This window comes from Xiphophorus hellerii, chromosome 18 (assembly GCF_003331165.1).
Source record: "Xiphophorus hellerii strain 12219 chromosome 18, Xiphophorus_hellerii-4.1, whole genome shotgun sequence".
Lineage (NCBI taxonomy): Eukaryota > Metazoa > Chordata > Actinopteri > Cyprinodontiformes > Poeciliidae > Xiphophorus > Xiphophorus hellerii.
In genome coordinates, this window is record NC_045689.1 from 2,194,277 (window position 1) to 2,211,422 (window position 17,146).

At 47.6% G+C, this 17,146-nt stretch overlaps 1 protein-coding gene across 3 annotated transcripts; it reads right to left on the reverse strand.

The window, feature by feature from the left end:
- Positions 1 to 353: 353 nt before the first annotated feature.
- dgkd (diacylglycerol kinase delta) lies at positions 354 to 16,917 on the reverse strand. 3 transcript variants are annotated; one of them, XM_032590928.1, is made up of 32 exons: positions 16,749 to 16,917; positions 13,786 to 13,896; positions 13,612 to 13,692; positions 12,840 to 12,965; positions 10,822 to 10,926; positions 10,615 to 10,747; positions 10,243 to 10,349; positions 10,012 to 10,137; positions 9,819 to 9,921; positions 9,565 to 9,727; positions 9,372 to 9,480; positions 8,778 to 8,917; positions 8,613 to 8,697; positions 8,388 to 8,482; positions 8,199 to 8,298; positions 7,288 to 7,591; positions 6,954 to 7,115; positions 6,747 to 6,875; positions 6,598 to 6,673; positions 6,418 to 6,528; positions 5,456 to 5,552; positions 5,269 to 5,376; positions 5,013 to 5,126; positions 4,787 to 4,921; positions 4,533 to 4,681; positions 4,357 to 4,462; positions 4,160 to 4,252; positions 3,645 to 3,764; positions 3,443 to 3,560; positions 3,193 to 3,323; positions 2,750 to 2,849; positions 354 to 2,659 (listed from the first exon to the last, which is right to left on the reverse strand). In XM_032590928.1, the coding sequence occupies exons 1-31, from the start codon at positions 16,884 to 16,886 to the stop codon at positions 2,760 to 2,762; spliced, it is 3,765 nt and encodes a 1,254-aa protein (XP_032446819.1). In that variant the 5' UTR covers positions 16,887 to 16,917; the 3' UTR covers positions 354 to 2,659; positions 2,750 to 2,759. The 3 variants fall into 3 exon arrangements, with proteins under 3 accessions (XP_032446819.1, XP_032446820.1, XP_032446821.1); XM_032590929.1 differs by lacking the exon at positions 12,840 to 12,965; XM_032590930.1 differs by lacking the exons at positions 13,612 to 13,692; positions 13,786 to 13,896; positions 16,749 to 16,917 and having other exon boundaries at positions 12,836 to 12,941.
- Between the last annotated feature and the right edge of the window lie 229 nt (positions 16,918 to 17,146).

Genomic DNA, 17,146 nt, shown 5'->3' on the forward strand with positions numbered 1-17,146 from the left:
AGACAACTTAACATCTTACCATGGAAAATTTGAGGTACAACCAAAGTATTCATCCAGGTTCTGCTTTGAATTGAATTTATCAGTAAAAGGAAAAACAAACATCCAGTTGACAACAAACTCAGATAAATACATGGATTTTTTAATAAACTTTTTTTTTTAAATTGTTGCTGAAAAGACAAAAAGAATCTAGAAAAAGATGAAAAGTTTAGGATGTTTTGTTACAGAAGGACTTTTTAGCTGCAGATGCATCTTTTGTGATAAATAATCACTAAAATAATATATTTTATTCATAAATGTTCTTTGTGTGAATCCTGAAGTTGAACTCAGAGAAGCTATAAAGAAAAACCGCAGAGTTTCAGAGGAGACATGAAGTTTATTTATCTTCCACAGGTTTCTGTGTATCTACAGCGACGGCCCAGCAGGGGGCGCTCCTACCGCCGGAACAGTGTCACGGTTTATAAATTACACAATAAATACAGGCGGGATGAGACCGGCACTGCACCGCGCCCTGGAGCAAGGCACTGAGGAGGAGGAGGAGGAGCAGAGGACACATCTGGATCAGGACGACTCTGGGTCTGGATCCAGAGGTTAAAACACACATCTGGATCCAGAATCTGGAAAAAAATCTGGAGATTTAAACTCTTAAATTCAGGGAGTGAGGCACAAACATCAAGTAATCTGAAACATCTGGATCCAGACTGAAACTTCTGTGCCAGGACTAAGAAATTCTGGGTCTAGAATGTGACACATTGTAACATGAAACACCTGAAGAATCTGGATATCAGGACCCAGAATCTGAAACATCTGGACCGCGAAATATGTGTAACAGGACTCAGAAACATCTGGAAAATCTAAATGCAGACATGAAAATATCTGGGTCAACAGTTTGTTATGAAAATACATCTGAAGCTCAGAAACATCTGGATCCAGAGGTGGAGAGAGATCTAAAGTATTAGAATCCAGGACCAAAAACGCGTGGATGTAAACCTGTATGAATCTGGATCCAGGTCCAGACACTTCCGAATCCAGAATTTGAAGCATTTAAAACAGAACTCAAAGATCAAAACTCAGAAACATCTGGACCCAGACTGTAAAACAAATGGATCTAGATGTTTATGAATCTGGATCCAGATGTTAACCATCTGTAATCTGATCCAAACTCTGGAATATTAGGAAGCAGAAACAGAACAATCTGTTCCAGAACCTCACAGATCCGATATGTCCGGGTCCAGAAAAGCTCGGATGAAGATGTGGAAACATCTGGAACCAGACTGAAACATCTGGACAATGAAAACATGGGAATCTGGATTGAGTCCAGACTGTGGGGAATCTGGAGCGGGTTCTGGAAACGTCTGGGTCCAGATTAAAACTGGAACCAAACAAACATCTGGAACAAGATTTGGAAAAATCCTAATCTAGAATCTGAACATATCAACTGTAGAACGATAAAGATCAGTAGAAAAATGAAGCTGGAGAAAGAAAAGAACAAACAAACCGCGGCCTGATCTGAGATCAGCCGGTTGACCTCTGACCGGTTAACCTCTGACCGGTTGACCTCTGACCGGCCGCCGCGTCTTTAAGGCACCCGTCAATAAATGTTCAGGTAAACTCTTTGAATCTCCACCAGATTGATCAGAAAGGTTCAGTCTGTGATTGGTCGCCCCCTGCTGGTGCACTGCAGGAATCCAGGGGGCGGGGCTTCCTGGAATCTGACCAATCAGATTCAGCAGGGCAGTTCTGAACTATTCCAAACCCATTAGGGTTCTGTTTCAATCTGATGGATCGTTGTAGTTTCAAAATAAAACATTTTGGACCCAAAACCGTTGATGAGGCTGAAATGTTGGATCGGGTTCTGACCGGGTTTCATCAGAACCACATGTGATGTGAATCCTGTAAACTGGTTTAGTCCATCCAGAACCATAGCCATAGTTTTCTGGTTCTGGTTCTGGTCCGGGTGTTTGGGACATTAAAGGTTTGATTTTCTTTAAAGGGTTCTGCTAGGTTCTGGTCCAAAATGTCAAACCCGAGGAGGTTCTGTTGTTAAAAAAACCCAAACCATATGGCTCACCATATTCACCTAATAGGTCAGTGGTTCGGTTCTGGATCACTCCGACCCAGAATCCAGCTCACAGAGCTGCTGCCGGACCTTGCTGTTCTGGTTCTACCAGAACCCGGTCAGAGTTCTGATCCAGTCTGAGAGGAATCTCACTATCAACAGAACTCAGAACCAGTCTGTGGTTCTATTTGGAGTAAAGGAGATCCGGTTCTGATCAGTATCTGAAGGTGTCATGATCCAAATGCATTGCCGCAACCGGACCTGAGGTCCAGTTGGTTCCGACTTATCAGAACCTGGTGTCGCCTCCAAGGAGAGGCCCGTTGAAACGTTCAGAGAGTCTGAGATGGTCCTGGTTCTGATCTGGACCCATCTGATGGTTCTGGTTCGGATTCTTTGATTGGACCCCCTTGGTTCTGGTTGGAGAGGGAAGGCACTCATGGATCAGCTGATTGGTTCTTTCTCCGGGTCGGAACCGGGAGGTTCCTGTAAAAGGTTCTGCCCGGTGTTTCTGAGGGCCGGTTCTGGTCCCGGTCGGGTCCGGTGGTTTCTGGCTGGACGGGTGGAGAAAGGCAGCAGAGGGAGGAGGACAGCGGACAGCGGTTCCTAAGCAACACAACAAGAACCCAGTTACACCGAAGTGGGACTAGAACCGGAGCGAAGGACATCGGGTCCAAATGGACCTTCAGAACCGACCTGCAGGCGGTTAGGCCTCGCTGGCGCTGCTGCTCCTCGTCAGCTCCTTGACGCCCTGCAGGATCCGCTTCATGTGTCCAACCTTGGTCACCCCAAGGTCCTGGAGACGGACGGCAGGGACGGACTGAGACCCAACGGACCTTCAGACCGTCCCACATGCGTCCTGGGACATGTCCAACATCCGACCAACATCCAACCAAACATCCAACCAACATCCATCCAAGATCCATCCAATGTCCAACCAGCTGTCCGACATCCAGCAACCGTCCAACATCCAACCAATGTCCAAACATCCATCCAACAACCGACCAAACATCCGTCCAAACATCCAACCAACATCCATCCAATGTCCAACCAGCCGTCCAACATAGAAACATAAATCTAGAGTCTCATCTGTGTCTCTCTGTGTCTCTCTGTCCCTCTGTGTCCCTCTGTGTCCTCACCTTCAGGTCTCTCCTCTCCAGGTGGATCAGCTCGGCTCCTCGGACATCGTGTCCACTAAATATGTCCTTATACTCAGACAGACAGAGGAAGTCCAGCCAGGCCCCGACCTCCTCGGTTCCCCACTGGTGGACTAAAACACCCAGAAAGTGGTTCAGACAGACAGGAAGACCCAAAAAGAGACAGAGACCTTTATACAGTGGTTCTGTGGTACCGGACCCTGTGGACAGACTGGACAGGTTCTGAGCTCACCTGGCAGGGACAGGGTGGCGCACATCTCTTTGTTCTTGTTGTTTTTGTCCTTCTTGAACTTTGAGACAAGACGAAATTTCCCACTTTGACTCCGTTTGGAAAAGTCCGCCAGAGGACCCTGGACAGAGACAGACCCAAATCCTGAGTCGGTCCAAACTGAAACAGAACCCGGTCACCTGTTTTGCAGACGGAGGAGGTTTACCTCCTGGTCCGACGGGTCGATGACAGGACACAACCAGGGGACATCCGACAGCCGGCGGAGCTCCTGGGCCACAGAACCCAAAGCGGCGTTCAGCTGGTCCTGCTGAGGCGGGTCCAACTGCTGCACAGACACAGAACCACAGTCAGAACAACAGAACCACGGTCAGAACCTGGAGCTACAATCAGAGTCAAAGTCTAGTTTTGGCTTTGCTAGAACCAGAACCAGGCCATCAGAACAAAGAAATCAGTTCTGGGTGATACTACTACAACGTCAACCGGGTCATAGAGGGAACCGGACCTCTGCAGTCCAACAGCTACCACCTGTTCAAAGTCCAAACATCACGTCCAAATGCCCGTTCATGGTACAGACATAAACGTCTAAAGATGCGTCCAAACATCCATCCAACAGTCTAAAACCTGGACAGCAGGGTCCGGTTCTCCCTAAGACCCGGCAGACCTTATTTCAGTTCTGGCAGTACAGAACCAGAACAGAACCAAGTGATAGGAATCGGCTACCATGGACATCTTCCCGGCCAGGAGCAGTTCCGTCTCGCTGAGCAGAGCTTTGACGTCGCTCACCATGTGGACCACAGAGCTGCAGCTGAGAGCCTGAAACACACAGAAGATTCTGGTCAGTCCACCAGAACTCCGGCGGGATGGGAGAGATGTTCCGGTCCAGCTGACAGACGTCTCCAGAATGGTGGAGGACAAACCTCGGGGCTCTTGGCGTAGACCACGTCCATGGCCTTGGAGCTGGCGTTGACGGCATGGGCCAGCTCCTGCTCCATGCTGTGGTGGAACTGGGCCACCTCCCGGATACTGGAACCAGAAGAGACGGCGTCAGCGTCCGGACCAACGCAGGAGGACATGGAGGACATGGAGGACGTACCTGTGGATGAGCGCTCCAGCAGCCTGACCGAACTCGCTGACCAGCAGCGCCTCGTCCTCAGAGACCGTCTCCGGCTGCGGCGGCAGGGACGGCTGGGGAAACTCACACTTCTGCTTGTCCTCCCAGGACTTCAGGGTGCTCTCAAACGCCTGCAGGACACAGAGACGCTCTGAGAACCCAGCCGGGCCTGGGCCAGAACCAGAACCAGAACCAGGACCAGAACCAGGGTACAGACGACCAGCAGAGGGACTCACCCGGTCTCTGGTCAGGGTCTGGGTCCGGTTCTTATGGATGATCTTAATGTAGCCGGGAGGCTGGATCCAGGCCTCCCCGTCCACCTGGACCGGGACGCCCTCGTCCCCCAGGATGGTGATCTTCACTGTCCGACACTGAGGAGCGGAGACACCGTGAGACACACAGGACAGGGACATGGAGGGACAGCAGACAGTTGGACAGACAGGAGGACAGTTGGACCGGTACCTGGGCGATGCGGTGGTGCTGCAGGTTGATGACCCTTGACACGGCCATCTGCATGCTGCCGAACACGGCGACCACCTCCAGGATCTTATCGTCGAAGGACGGCGCCGCGAAGGTCTGAGGGACAAACGGACACCGGTACATCACTGGTCAGCCAGTCACTGGTCTCCTCAAGCTCCAGTTCTCCCAGTTTGTTTTTATAGTGAGAACCAGAGCAGGGAACCGGAGCAGAGACGGATCAGACGGACAGAGTTCTTACATCGTCCTCCTTGGTCCCGCCCCAGAAGTTGGTTCCCCCGGCGTAGCTGGGGATGTTGAGCACAGCGATGCCCTGCAGGCTGGGCAGGGGGATCGGCCGCCCGTCACACTGCAGCAGAAACAGACGACACACTGAGTGACGCGCCGTTCGCCGCGGCCGCACGGCTTACTGCGGCGCCGGTTCTGACCTCCAGCAGGACTCGCTGCTCCAGGTTCTTGTAGGTTCTGTGCAGCAGCTCTTTGGTTCCCAACACTCCGTACCACATCAAGTTCTTTGTGCGACTCCTGAGGAGACAGAATCAGACGCATGAAGAAAATATCATGGGAGCTTCAGCTTCAAGCTTCAGCTAACTGCTCCAAAATCTAAACGGTTTTACCGAAAGGTTTCGTCTGACTGAGGGTCAAACAGACTCAGCTAAGAGCGAAACTGCAAATAACGTTAAAATAACAACAAACTTTATTTTAGACATGAAGTTATGTGTTGATGTGACATCCTGGCCATGTTTTGCTAGCTGTAGCATCATGCCTTTTGCTAATTTTAGAACTGTGTGCTAGCTGTTAGCTCCTTTAGGACAGAACCATAATGTGTGTTTTGAATAATATTACGTAAACTAATACATAAATATTACATATGTTTACTTTAAATTTATGTTTCAGAATCAGCCTCATTTCTTTCCATTTTCCTTCCTCTAATCTGAATTGTTAATTGAGTTAATATGTTTAATTATTATATTATATAATATATATATATATATTATATTGATTATATTAAGTAATCCACTTATAGCTTTAGCATCCTTGAACTTGGACTACAAAATTGACATGGGAAATAAAAATGGCAACTTTGTGAAATTGGTTAGCCGACAGCCAAATACTGACATTAAGAACAAAACACAATAAATCGGAACGAACCGCAAAATGTGACCCAAGAACAATATAAAGATTTCTACCCAGCACTGGGAGAGACTAAATTCACCTTTTCTGAACTTCTAGAGACTTCAGTAGAGGGCTGAAACAGTGGACTTTGCATAACATGTCTCCTTTAAATACAACAATTTTCAATGAACAATTGTTTTTAGGTAATGAAGGTAAAGATTTTTCTGAATGAAAAAGGTTTGTTTTTATATCCATATGCATGAAGACGCTGTACCTGCACTTCTCTGGATGCTCGTCTCTCTTGTTGTTGAAGTCTAGCGTGATCTTAGCGTCGAGTCCGATACCAAAGTAGTTGTTCATGACGCACTTCTCCGTGTAGCAGTCCCTGAAACAGAAACACGGCTGTTACACGCGTGATCAGCCTGAAGGTAAACGTGTGCGGTCGCGGCCTCACATGTTGTCGGCGTCGCAGCTGAAAGGGTCGGCGTTGACCAGCAGCCGACTGATGACCGAGCTGCTGGTCAAAGTGCCTGAAACACAGACACAAAGCTCCAGAACCTCACAGGAACTCATTCAGGTGAAGCAGGTGGGAGAGCATCTTACCTGGATACAAGATCTTTGTGTTCAGCATAGGCATGTTGTCTCTATTTCCTGTATGGACAGGAAGTGAAGCGGAGCTCCCAGGTAACAGGCCGCCTTTATGGATCAGTTTCTCACACGGCGTCTTGCTGACTGAGAGCAGAGAGACAAACAGCTGAGCCTCTGGTTGTCCAGAACGAGCCTCACCTGTCCTCAGCTACCCGTCCTCACGTCTGCGGCTGCTGCGCTGTTTGGAGCTGAAAGACGACTGCAGAGACAACTTGTCCTCCTCCCCGTCTTCCTCCTCCTCCTCTTCAACCAGACCCACCTGCTGCTCAGAACGACCCACAGAGAAGACGTGCTGCTGGGTCTGAGCGTTCTGCTCGTCCACAGCTGCAACAAAAACAGACAAACACAATCAATCACACCTGGAAACAGACAGGTGATAGGTGGACACACCTGGATTCACATCGGTCACGCCTGGACACACAGCTGGACACACACCTCAGTCACCTGGAAAAAAACACTTAGACAAATTCCCAGCTGGAGACACTCAGCCACTCACCTTTCTCTGTGTGCTCAATAATTTGTCGGATCGCCTTCTTCAGACTGTTGGCTCTCAACATCAGCTGCTCCCGAGGTTTAAAAATGGCGGCCGCTGCTGAAGGTGGCGGTGTGGCCCGTGGCGAACAGGGAGGGTGAGGAGGAGGAGGAGCAGGATGAAGGAGAGGAGCCAGACTGACCACCTCCAGCTCCTCCTGTTCCTCAGCGATGGTCGGCGGAGGAGCCGGGGGGAGCACCGTCAAGGCCTGCGACTCCTCGTTCAGAGTCTTCAGCAGCGAGTCGAGTTTCTCCTTCAGAACGCCGCACTGCAGCACAAACACGACAACCTAAATACCACGACCGGACGTAGACAGGACTGAGACAGAACCGAACCAAAGCCCCGTCAGCAGAGGCGTGGATTAGACCGGTGCTTCCTCAGTCCACCCTGCCCACATCTGTCTCCATTTGCAGATCCTAAGAGGTTTTTGAAACCACCTCAGGGTGGTACAAGCCCAACCAACCCGGTACTGCTCACAAGTGATCTGATGCCAGCAGACTGTATTTATTGATTGGTCCATCAAACAACATCTCAACCAATCCAAAATGAGCCCACAGCAGTGGGAGAGAAAAAGAGCAGGAAATTGATGATTCCTTGGTCAAACCTTGAAGTTCAAAGCTTCCAATCAGTTGTGGCAGAAAAGCACATGCAACAACTGGATGGGGAAACCCGTAATGAACAAAACCGAGATATTGAGAAATTTCAGAGAAACTGCCTGAACAAAGGTACAGCAGTTAAAACATCAGAGGGTCGACTACAGCTCCTGGTGAGGAATAAACTGCCAATGGAGACAAACTTAAGTTGGCTGGAGCCAAACCAAACATTACCAGCTACAATAAGACTTTACAATGAAGAAGGTGCTTTAGATTTAGTACCTTTTTGGCCATAGCCTCAGACTCCTCCAAATTCTCTGTATTCTTCTCATAAGCTTTACCAACACGAGCCACAAAGTCCTTGACGGTCTCACAGAGAACTCTGGGTCCAAACACACAAACACAGTCGGTTATAGAACTGCATGAGATCCGATGGTGGTTATAAGAACTACAGCGGAGAGAAGACCCTACTTGGCTGAGGAGATGACGACTGAGTGCTGGTCTGAGGTCAGGATCTTCGTCAGGTGAGCAGCCACAGAATCCTCGTAGGTCAGAATCTGCTGCACCTGAATCAGAGGATCGACTAGTCAGAGAACCTGCTAGAAAACCTGCTTCAGGACGCATGGTGTCCGTTCTTTAAGAGGTGATTCTAACGCTGCAAGACTTAGAGGAGATTAAGAAGTGATGCCACATTACCTCCGAGTCATCACTGCAGTCCTCCGTGACAGTGGAGGCAGAGTGTTGCCGTGGAAACTTTGTCTCATACACCATGATGCTCCACCTGAAGAATAAGAAGGGCAAACAAGTGTTAATGGCTCCCCTGGCATGCAGCACACACCTGTCTGACATCACAGCCCTCACCTGTCCAGCATCTTGGTGCTGGCTCTCTCCAGTTTCTCCAGTATCTGAGGTAGCTGCGTGTCGTCATCACAGGCTGAGCCCCAGCCCAGAACCCGAGCCAGGTCATTCCCGGTTCCGAGAGGAAGAACACCCATCTGACACTGAAACAGAAAAACCTCCTTAGAGTCGCTACGCTCCGAAAACCAAAACACCCTAAAGACTCTCACTCAGGCGTACTTGGACTCAAAACAGAAGTCTGCCGGACAGAAAGGTTCATTTTTATGACTGCGTAGTCGGTGTCTGCTCAGCAGGAAACAATGTTTGTACGCAACACCGTGACGATAAGGTTGGCAGTAGGCGCAACCAGTTACACGGTCACTTAGGTTTACATTAACAGGTGGGTGGAGGAGGCTGTGGTGGAGAGGAAACGGGTCAATTCACCCAACTTTCTCAACATTGAGGAACATGAAGAAATTTGTCATGAGAAATTTTGGCAGTCTCAACCTTCTGCCGACAGTGTAGTCAGAGAAAACGTACAGAATACATACAGTACACCTGAGTACATGGGAGCCTTGGGAGACAGCTCTGTTCCCATGACAACCTCACATTTGGTACCTGTTTGTGCAGCGTCAGAGCATCGATCTCAGACAGAACCCAGCCAACGCTGCCGTCTCCTCCACAAACCAGGATCCTGAAGGTGTCAAATTTCTGGAACAGCCGCAGACTGACAGAGAAACAGGTTTATCGTTTCCTTACATATTTTCCTGGATAAACAAGCTATTAGAGAGAGAGCCAGACAGTGTCTCACCCCAGGTGAGGTCCTCCGTTCATCAGGTCAAACACCTGCGCCGGGTTCAGCAGTTGTTTGAACCGTCGCAGGAACTTCACGCCCTGATTGTCTCCACTTTTTGAGTTGACAAAAACCAGCAGAGGACTGGTGCAGGACGGAGGACAGGACGCCTTCCAGAAACCTGGAGACAGACAACCAGACGTTTCAGTTTAATTCATGCAGTAACTACATTAGACCACTGGAGGGCAGCGATGCACTCCTCAATTCCTCACCATCAGAATCGATGCTGTTGAGCGCCGTTGGAGGAATGACGGATACTTTGCACTGACCCAGAGGACACTTGGACGACAGCTGCTCCTTACAGCCTGAGTGCACCTGCAGACAAAGCACACCTGAGGCTCAGTGCATCTAACTGCAGCACGCCTGATCAGGTGTGTGTGTAGCTGTGTGTGGTGTGTGTCTAACCATGGCTTTACACCAGAGACACCTCCAGTCCTGCAGCCGGAGGACGCTGCCGCATGTCTTATCGCAGACGCTACACTTAGCGGAGACAGGAAGGTTCCCCTCCAACCACTGATGAGGCATCGACACCTGGAGACACGAGTGAGAGAGGACAGGTGAGAGGACACCAGGTGAGAGGACAGGCATTGACGACATGCATCAGAGGAATCAGGCGTGTGTCTCTTGGTGTCTCACCCCGTCCTCGTCCTCAATGATGTCCTTCCCGATTGAAGCCAGAGTTGTCCACTTACAGTTGTTTGTGGCTCGGACCGCGCAACGCTTATGAGCCTTAAACTTACACACTGCAGCACACACACACACACACCCACGCCCCCACACACACACACACACGCCCGTGCACAGTTAGAATGCATCAGGGTGAATCTGAACAGCTGCTTAGTGGTGTGAAGTTGTATATTTATTGTCTAGTTGTGTCTAGCTTTGGGTGGTTTTGCGTTTATTGCGTCGTCGTGTTTAGTGTGTAGCTGTATCCAGGTGTATCCAGGTGTGTGTAGTTATGTGTTTATTGTGTAGTTGTGTGTTTATTGTGTAGTTGTGTGTCCGTACCTTCACAGGACAGGCCGTGGGACGTGACCCCTGACAGCGCCTCCCTGCACACGTTACAGTACGTCGGTCTGGCGTGGGAACAGGCGTACCAGTTGTGCATCCCACTGAAGTGGTCCATGCTGTACTGGGTGGACTGGGAGACAGAGACACGGTGAGCAGCACAAACTGGGACGCAGCTGCAGTCTGCTGTGAGGAAGCCAGTCTGACCTCATAGTTCTGCCTGTTCTGGACGCTGCGCAGCGCCGCCATCCACTCCTCCATCTCCTTCCTGTTGTCAGCACACAGAATGAGGTGCCTGCAGGGGGTGATCACCTGGAGGACAGGTGTAGGGTCAAAGGTCAGGTCAGAGTTTGGAATACAAACTGGAGAATGATAATCTGATTGTGTTTGAGATGAAGCCTGGTCAGATTCTATTAAGGCCTTATCAGGACCTCATTAAGACTTTAATAAGATCTCACCGAGTCATCAGTAGAACCTCAACAAGACCTCATTACGACTTCAACGAAACCACATTAAGAGACCACCAAGACCAGCTAGGACTCGTCAGGCCATCCTTATGAGCACACTGGTATGTAAAGAACCTCCTTAAGTCTATGTTAGGAAACTGGTCAAACCTCACTAGGAGTTAATTAAGAACATCAGACCTCAATGGGACCTTGTTGAAAGTTTGTTGTGAAACTGTTATGAGGAAATCCTGTTTCGGTTTTCCATGCAGTCCGTCCTGGAAGCGGGAAACAGTAAATTTGTTGTTTTCCTGTTTTCAGGAAGCAGCTTTAACAGCTTTCAGGAAGCATCAACCTCATGACTCGGACCTCTTGACCGGCTCCACAGAACCTTCAGAAACACTCTGACCTTCTGCCATCAGAACATCTCAGATTATCCACAGAAACTAAATGAATCCAGTCTCAGTGTTCGGACAAACTGGCAGTTTAATTTGGATTATTTCACTGGAATTGAGTCAGCAGGAATGTGTGTGTGTGTGTGGGGGGGGGCGGGGTGAGTGACGTAGACATCCACTTCCTGTCAGATGTTCAACAATGAAGCCTCTGTTCCCACGGCGACAGAAATAGACCCAGTAAAAGGAGAATCTGCTGATCCAGCTCCCTGACCACCATCTGCCTGAGGAGAGCCGCTCCTCTCCTGGATCTTCCTCACTGTTTCCTGGCGTCCCAGTTCAGCCACTCATTCAGCCTTACTGGAGACCAGTTCTGTTCTGGCCCGTTAGGCGGGATCCGTCAAACGGATCTTTGGCGTCAATGTGACCAGATGTCAGCTCCAGCTTTGAGTACGAAAACAGAACATTTTTCCAACAATTCTAGGAATATTTGAGTCCTGAACATGGACAGAATGCTGTCAGAGCCAGAGACCGGTTCTGGCCCAAAGCCCGGACTGAATGCTGGACCTTCACCTCCATCTCTGCTTCACATCTCATCATCACTAACTGAGTTCCATTCACCACATAACTGCGCAAATTGGAATTACAAAAAATAAAGTTAATGGAAAAACGTCAATTCTGAAAAAGGTTTTTGCGGTAGGAAGAGTCGGTCAGTCGAGTTACTTTCATCGCATCAGACGAGTCACATGACAACAACCAAGATGAAGACGGACAGGAAGTGTTTTTAATGACTTGGACAAACTCATTCATGTATAATTTTAACTTAGTTTCTTCTTTAATGGAAGCACTGCAATTACAAAATGTTATTTTTTCGACATTCGCAGAATATCGACAAAGACATTTGAAATAAAAACGCAGCTGCAGAGGTTCTGGTTCTGATCCGACAGCCCAGACATCGACCCAAACCTCTAAACCATCTGATGCTCTCTGAGGAACCCAGAGTCTCAGATTCCTGTTTACAGTTCAGGAGCCGTCCAACCCGACCGACCCGTTTGGATAAAGAACCTTCCAACTGGGTAAAATGTTCTCCAAACAGCTGGGATGAGAATTCTGGACATAACGAGTCAGAAAACCCAGTCAGAGTTCTGGTGGGTATCAGTGGACCTGCAGGTAACAGTCGGCTCTGATTGTTGTCGGGTCTGACTTGGATCAGGAGAATCGGACCCATCCGAGCTTTAAAGGTTGATGATCCCATTCTGACCATCATCATCATCATCATCATCATCACCATCATCATCATCACCATCATCATCGCGAACCAGAACAGAGAAACAAGCTGAGCAAACGGATCAGATCAGAACCTGGCGGACCAATCAGCTGTCTTACCGACCCGAGGTTCTCCTGAGCGTCCGGACCCGGATCCCGTCTGAGACTCGGTGCTCTTTGATCCTCCTGCTGTTTTTCCCTTCACTCGCCCCTCCCACCTCCCTAAAAACAGCTCATGCCCACTTCCTGTCTGACGTCACACACACACACACTGCTTACGAGAACATGCATCCTGCAGGCTATAAATAAACTCCACCACATGATCAGTCACACAAACACACACACCGCCTAACCCTGTGGCTAACCATCTGCAGCCTCATTAACAGGAAGTGACATCACTTCAAGCAAAAATACACATGTAGAAAAAGGGAAAATAAAAATAAATACAAATTTCTGATTATAATTTAAATGTTTTCTGAGATTCTTGGATTTATCTGTGTTTATATCTGTCTCTACTGTCTGTTTTATTTTGTTTTAAATAAATTTATTGGGGGAAAAAAATAAAGAATTTGAGGAGAGGAAATGGAACTATTGTCAACAGTCTACCCCTTTCAAAATAAGAGCATGAATATAAACGTCCATTAACTTGAAGAATTCTTAACAGCCAAGAACCAAAAGTATCAAAACTTTATTTAACTGAAAGTTTACAAAACTGTCACGAAATTAGTCATTTAAAATTTATCTGAAAAAAAGAATTTAGGGGAAGCTAAGTGAGATAAAATGTTTTTAAATTTAGTAAAAAACACTAAAGCATTAAACAAAATGTTAGCTCTGCTCAGAGGTCCCTTCCCCTGCTGGGACTACTTTCAGGATGGAAGGATTGGGTTTGGACTCACTGTGAAGCTGTTGTTAACGTTCTTGGTGCTGGACTCGGCCACGCTGGCGTCGGTCAGGTCCACCTCGTCAAAGATGATCGACTGCAGAGAGACACGTCACTGCTCATCAGTCCCAACCAATCAGATGATCAAACTCAGGCTCCGCCCACTCTTCATCCCGACCTGACCACTCACCTTGCTGGTCTGAGCGTAGTACAGAGTCCTTCCTCGTAGCTTGAAGTATCGTCTCTTCCAGCGCTGGAAGGAGTTTGTCTGTTTCAAGAGCGTTCCTTCCTTCAGGACGGTCTGGAAGAGAGGGGGCGGAGCATCATCATCATCATCATCATCATCACTTTCAGCAGCCTTCCTTCTTAGAGAGTAGTATTTACCAGGGGGTTGGATCCTTACCATCAACAAAAACCTGTAAATCTTCACAGAGCAGTTAGAGGTTCAGTGGCTGAGCCAAGAACATTACTGAGGATGGATGATTGTATGGATGGATGGATGGATGGATGGATGGATGGATGGATGGATGGATGATGGATGGATGGATGGATGGATGATGGATGGATGGATGGATGATGGATTGGATGGATGGATGGATGGATGGATGGATGAGGATGGATGGATGATGGATGGATGGATGGATGATGGATGGATGGATGATTGATGGATGGATGGATGGATGGATGGATTGATGGATGGATGGATGATGGATGGATGGATGATGGATGGATGGATGGATGGATGGATGATGGATGGATGATTGATGGATGGATGGATGGATGGATGGATGGATGATGGATGGATGGATGGATGGATGGATGGATGGATGATGGATGGATGGATGATTGATTGGATGGATGGATGGATGGATGGATGGATGGATGGATGATGGATGGATGGATGATGGATGGATGGATGATTGGATGGATGGATGATTGATTGGATGGATGGATGGATGATTGATGGATGGATGGATGATTGGATGGATGGATGGATGGATGATTGATTGGATGGATGGATGGATGGATGGATGGATGATTGGATGGATGGATGGATGGATGGATGATTGGATGGATGGATGGATGGATGATGGATGAATGATTGGATGGAGTTCCTCAGGCCAGTGACATGGAACAAGTCAGTGGGTTAAACCAACTACACCTGAGGCCTGGACAGCTCTGGACTCACCTGGAGGTCGGCTTAAACCGTTTTAAGAGGTAAACAAGGTTCCCTGTAGGGTTAAAGGTCAGATCGCTTTGAACATGTGAACATTCAGAAGGAGTGCTGCGGATAAAACCACCAAGCCGTTCCTTGTTGTTCCCACATTACTCATTCCCCATGTGTTTAACTCCAACCAAAAAGAAAGCAGCTTTAAATAGAAACTGAACTCCAGTCAGGCCTCCTGAACCCAGTCACTGCTGCCTTCAGGGGCCGTAGGAACTCACAGCTTCACAGAGCAATCTGATAATCAACTTATCTATTTGGATCACTGTTTTCAGGTGCAGAAAGTTGCATTTAAATGACTCTTTTGTTTATTTTTACATTAACGTATAATTTATGTTACATTGTCACAACAAAAAGTCTAAGAAAAACTTTAATTTACCGCGAAAACTAAAGATAGTTGATTTTATACAATTTTCTGTAGCTCGGTGTTTCAGAATGTTTTATTTTTCGCATTTTTAGCGCATCCATCACATTTATCAGTGATTATCATGACAATTCGCCTCTTTCAGCAGAACCGAAGTCGAATAAACATCTGTTCCAACAGCAGGAACAATGCCCAGGCTGTGAAGGCTCCCACCCCGCCTTACAACTCACCACTGCCCGGGTGGGCACGGTGGAGAACCAGGTCAACCAGGCCTCCGCTTTACTGAACGGAACCATATTCTCTCTAGTCAGTGTTTCTCGGGAATAATTTTAAATTCCTAATAATTTGTGCCTTAATTCCGCAAATATTGTTATATAAATGCTATAGGTTAATAAAATTAAACTGAACCAAAATAGAGTTATTTATTTACTCCTGTGAAATAATTTACCGGTGGAGTCGGTGAACCTCAACAGGTTCTGATCCACAAATATTTTGGTCTTCTGTAGGAAAGGAGAAAATACGGACCGTATTCCACCAAAAATCTGTATCGTTTAAACTTGAATCTCTACAGAAGCTTCAATAAATGAACATTAACGTGATTTTTAACGCAGTTACACTGAAACACATTTACTCTAATTCGGCACTATTAAAACTCGCAAGCATCCCAAGGTTCCGTTAGCTTTCTACATGAATAAACCCAAACACAAGTTCAAATCCTTCGGATCAAATTTTGATTAATCTCCAAAATAAATAAATAAAAATAAAAGGGACCACAAATTGAATTTCACGGAGATCGAATGACAGAAACAAAATCAAGCTTTAATTCGGCATCATTAGTTCCGCGATCCAGTTCCGTTATCTTCCGGAAATGAGAAATGGTAGCAAGCTCCATTTAAAATCTTCAGCAAAATTTTTTAACAAATGTTTAAAACATAAACAGGTTCAAACTCGGATCTAAAAGCGGTTAGAGAACAAAAATATACACACTCTTTAACACGGCTTCATAAAAACTCAAATATCAGCTAAGATTCTGGATAACTGTTTAGGTAAATAAACAATCAAACCAATCTCCAGTCGAGGCTATATTCATTGAAAATTTTAATTATTCTCTGATATCGGACTCTGGATAAAACTGGACGTAAGAGGCAAAAATAACCATACTCTTTAATTCGGCGTCAATTAAATGAACCAAAAGCCCAGATTCTGGTTCCAGTAGCAGTGCGGCCGCTCACTGAGCCCCGCATACTACGAGCAGCGGATGAGGGTAGAAGGTGTCAAAAGTTTCGGTAGCAGAGAGATATTTATAAACTCAGTGACAGTCTGCTCTACGACGGATCAGAGAACAGTCTTTATGCTACCATAGCGTGATCATGTTCATTTAAAAAAAGTTTACAAAACAACTTCTTCAGGGCTGTTAGTATAAAAGTGACAGTTTTTCTCCGGGGGTTTGGCGCCCCAGTGTTCCAACGGCCAGAGCGGAGCAGCCCGGGGCTTTGCGGGGCCCACCTCGCTGAATGACCAGTGATACCCCGCTATAAACCCCACAGCTGTGACCCTTTCATACCTTGCTGCGGATCTGACCGGACGTCGACACTTTCCGGATAAGTTTCTGCGGAGATCCGGGCTCCTGCTCGGGCTCGCTGTCCGAGGACTCGTCCGGGCACCGGGCCGCAGTGGACTCCGGTCCCCCTGCCTCCGCCATCCTGTCATTATCAGGCCCCCGATGAGTAGCAGAGAAGCGGCTCCCCCTAGCGGCGAACAGTGGGCAGCACAGCAGCGAGGCTGCGAACGGTGCATACCGCCCCCCGCTGGCGAATCTTCTTCTTCTTCTTCTTCTTCTTTAGATTTTAACGGCAGCTTGCATCCAATTATGCTGCACTACTGCCCTCTATTGCCTCCTACCACCTACTCCTCAAAGACTCTTAAAAATCCCAGTGTTTTTTAAAAAACGAAAAATCATCT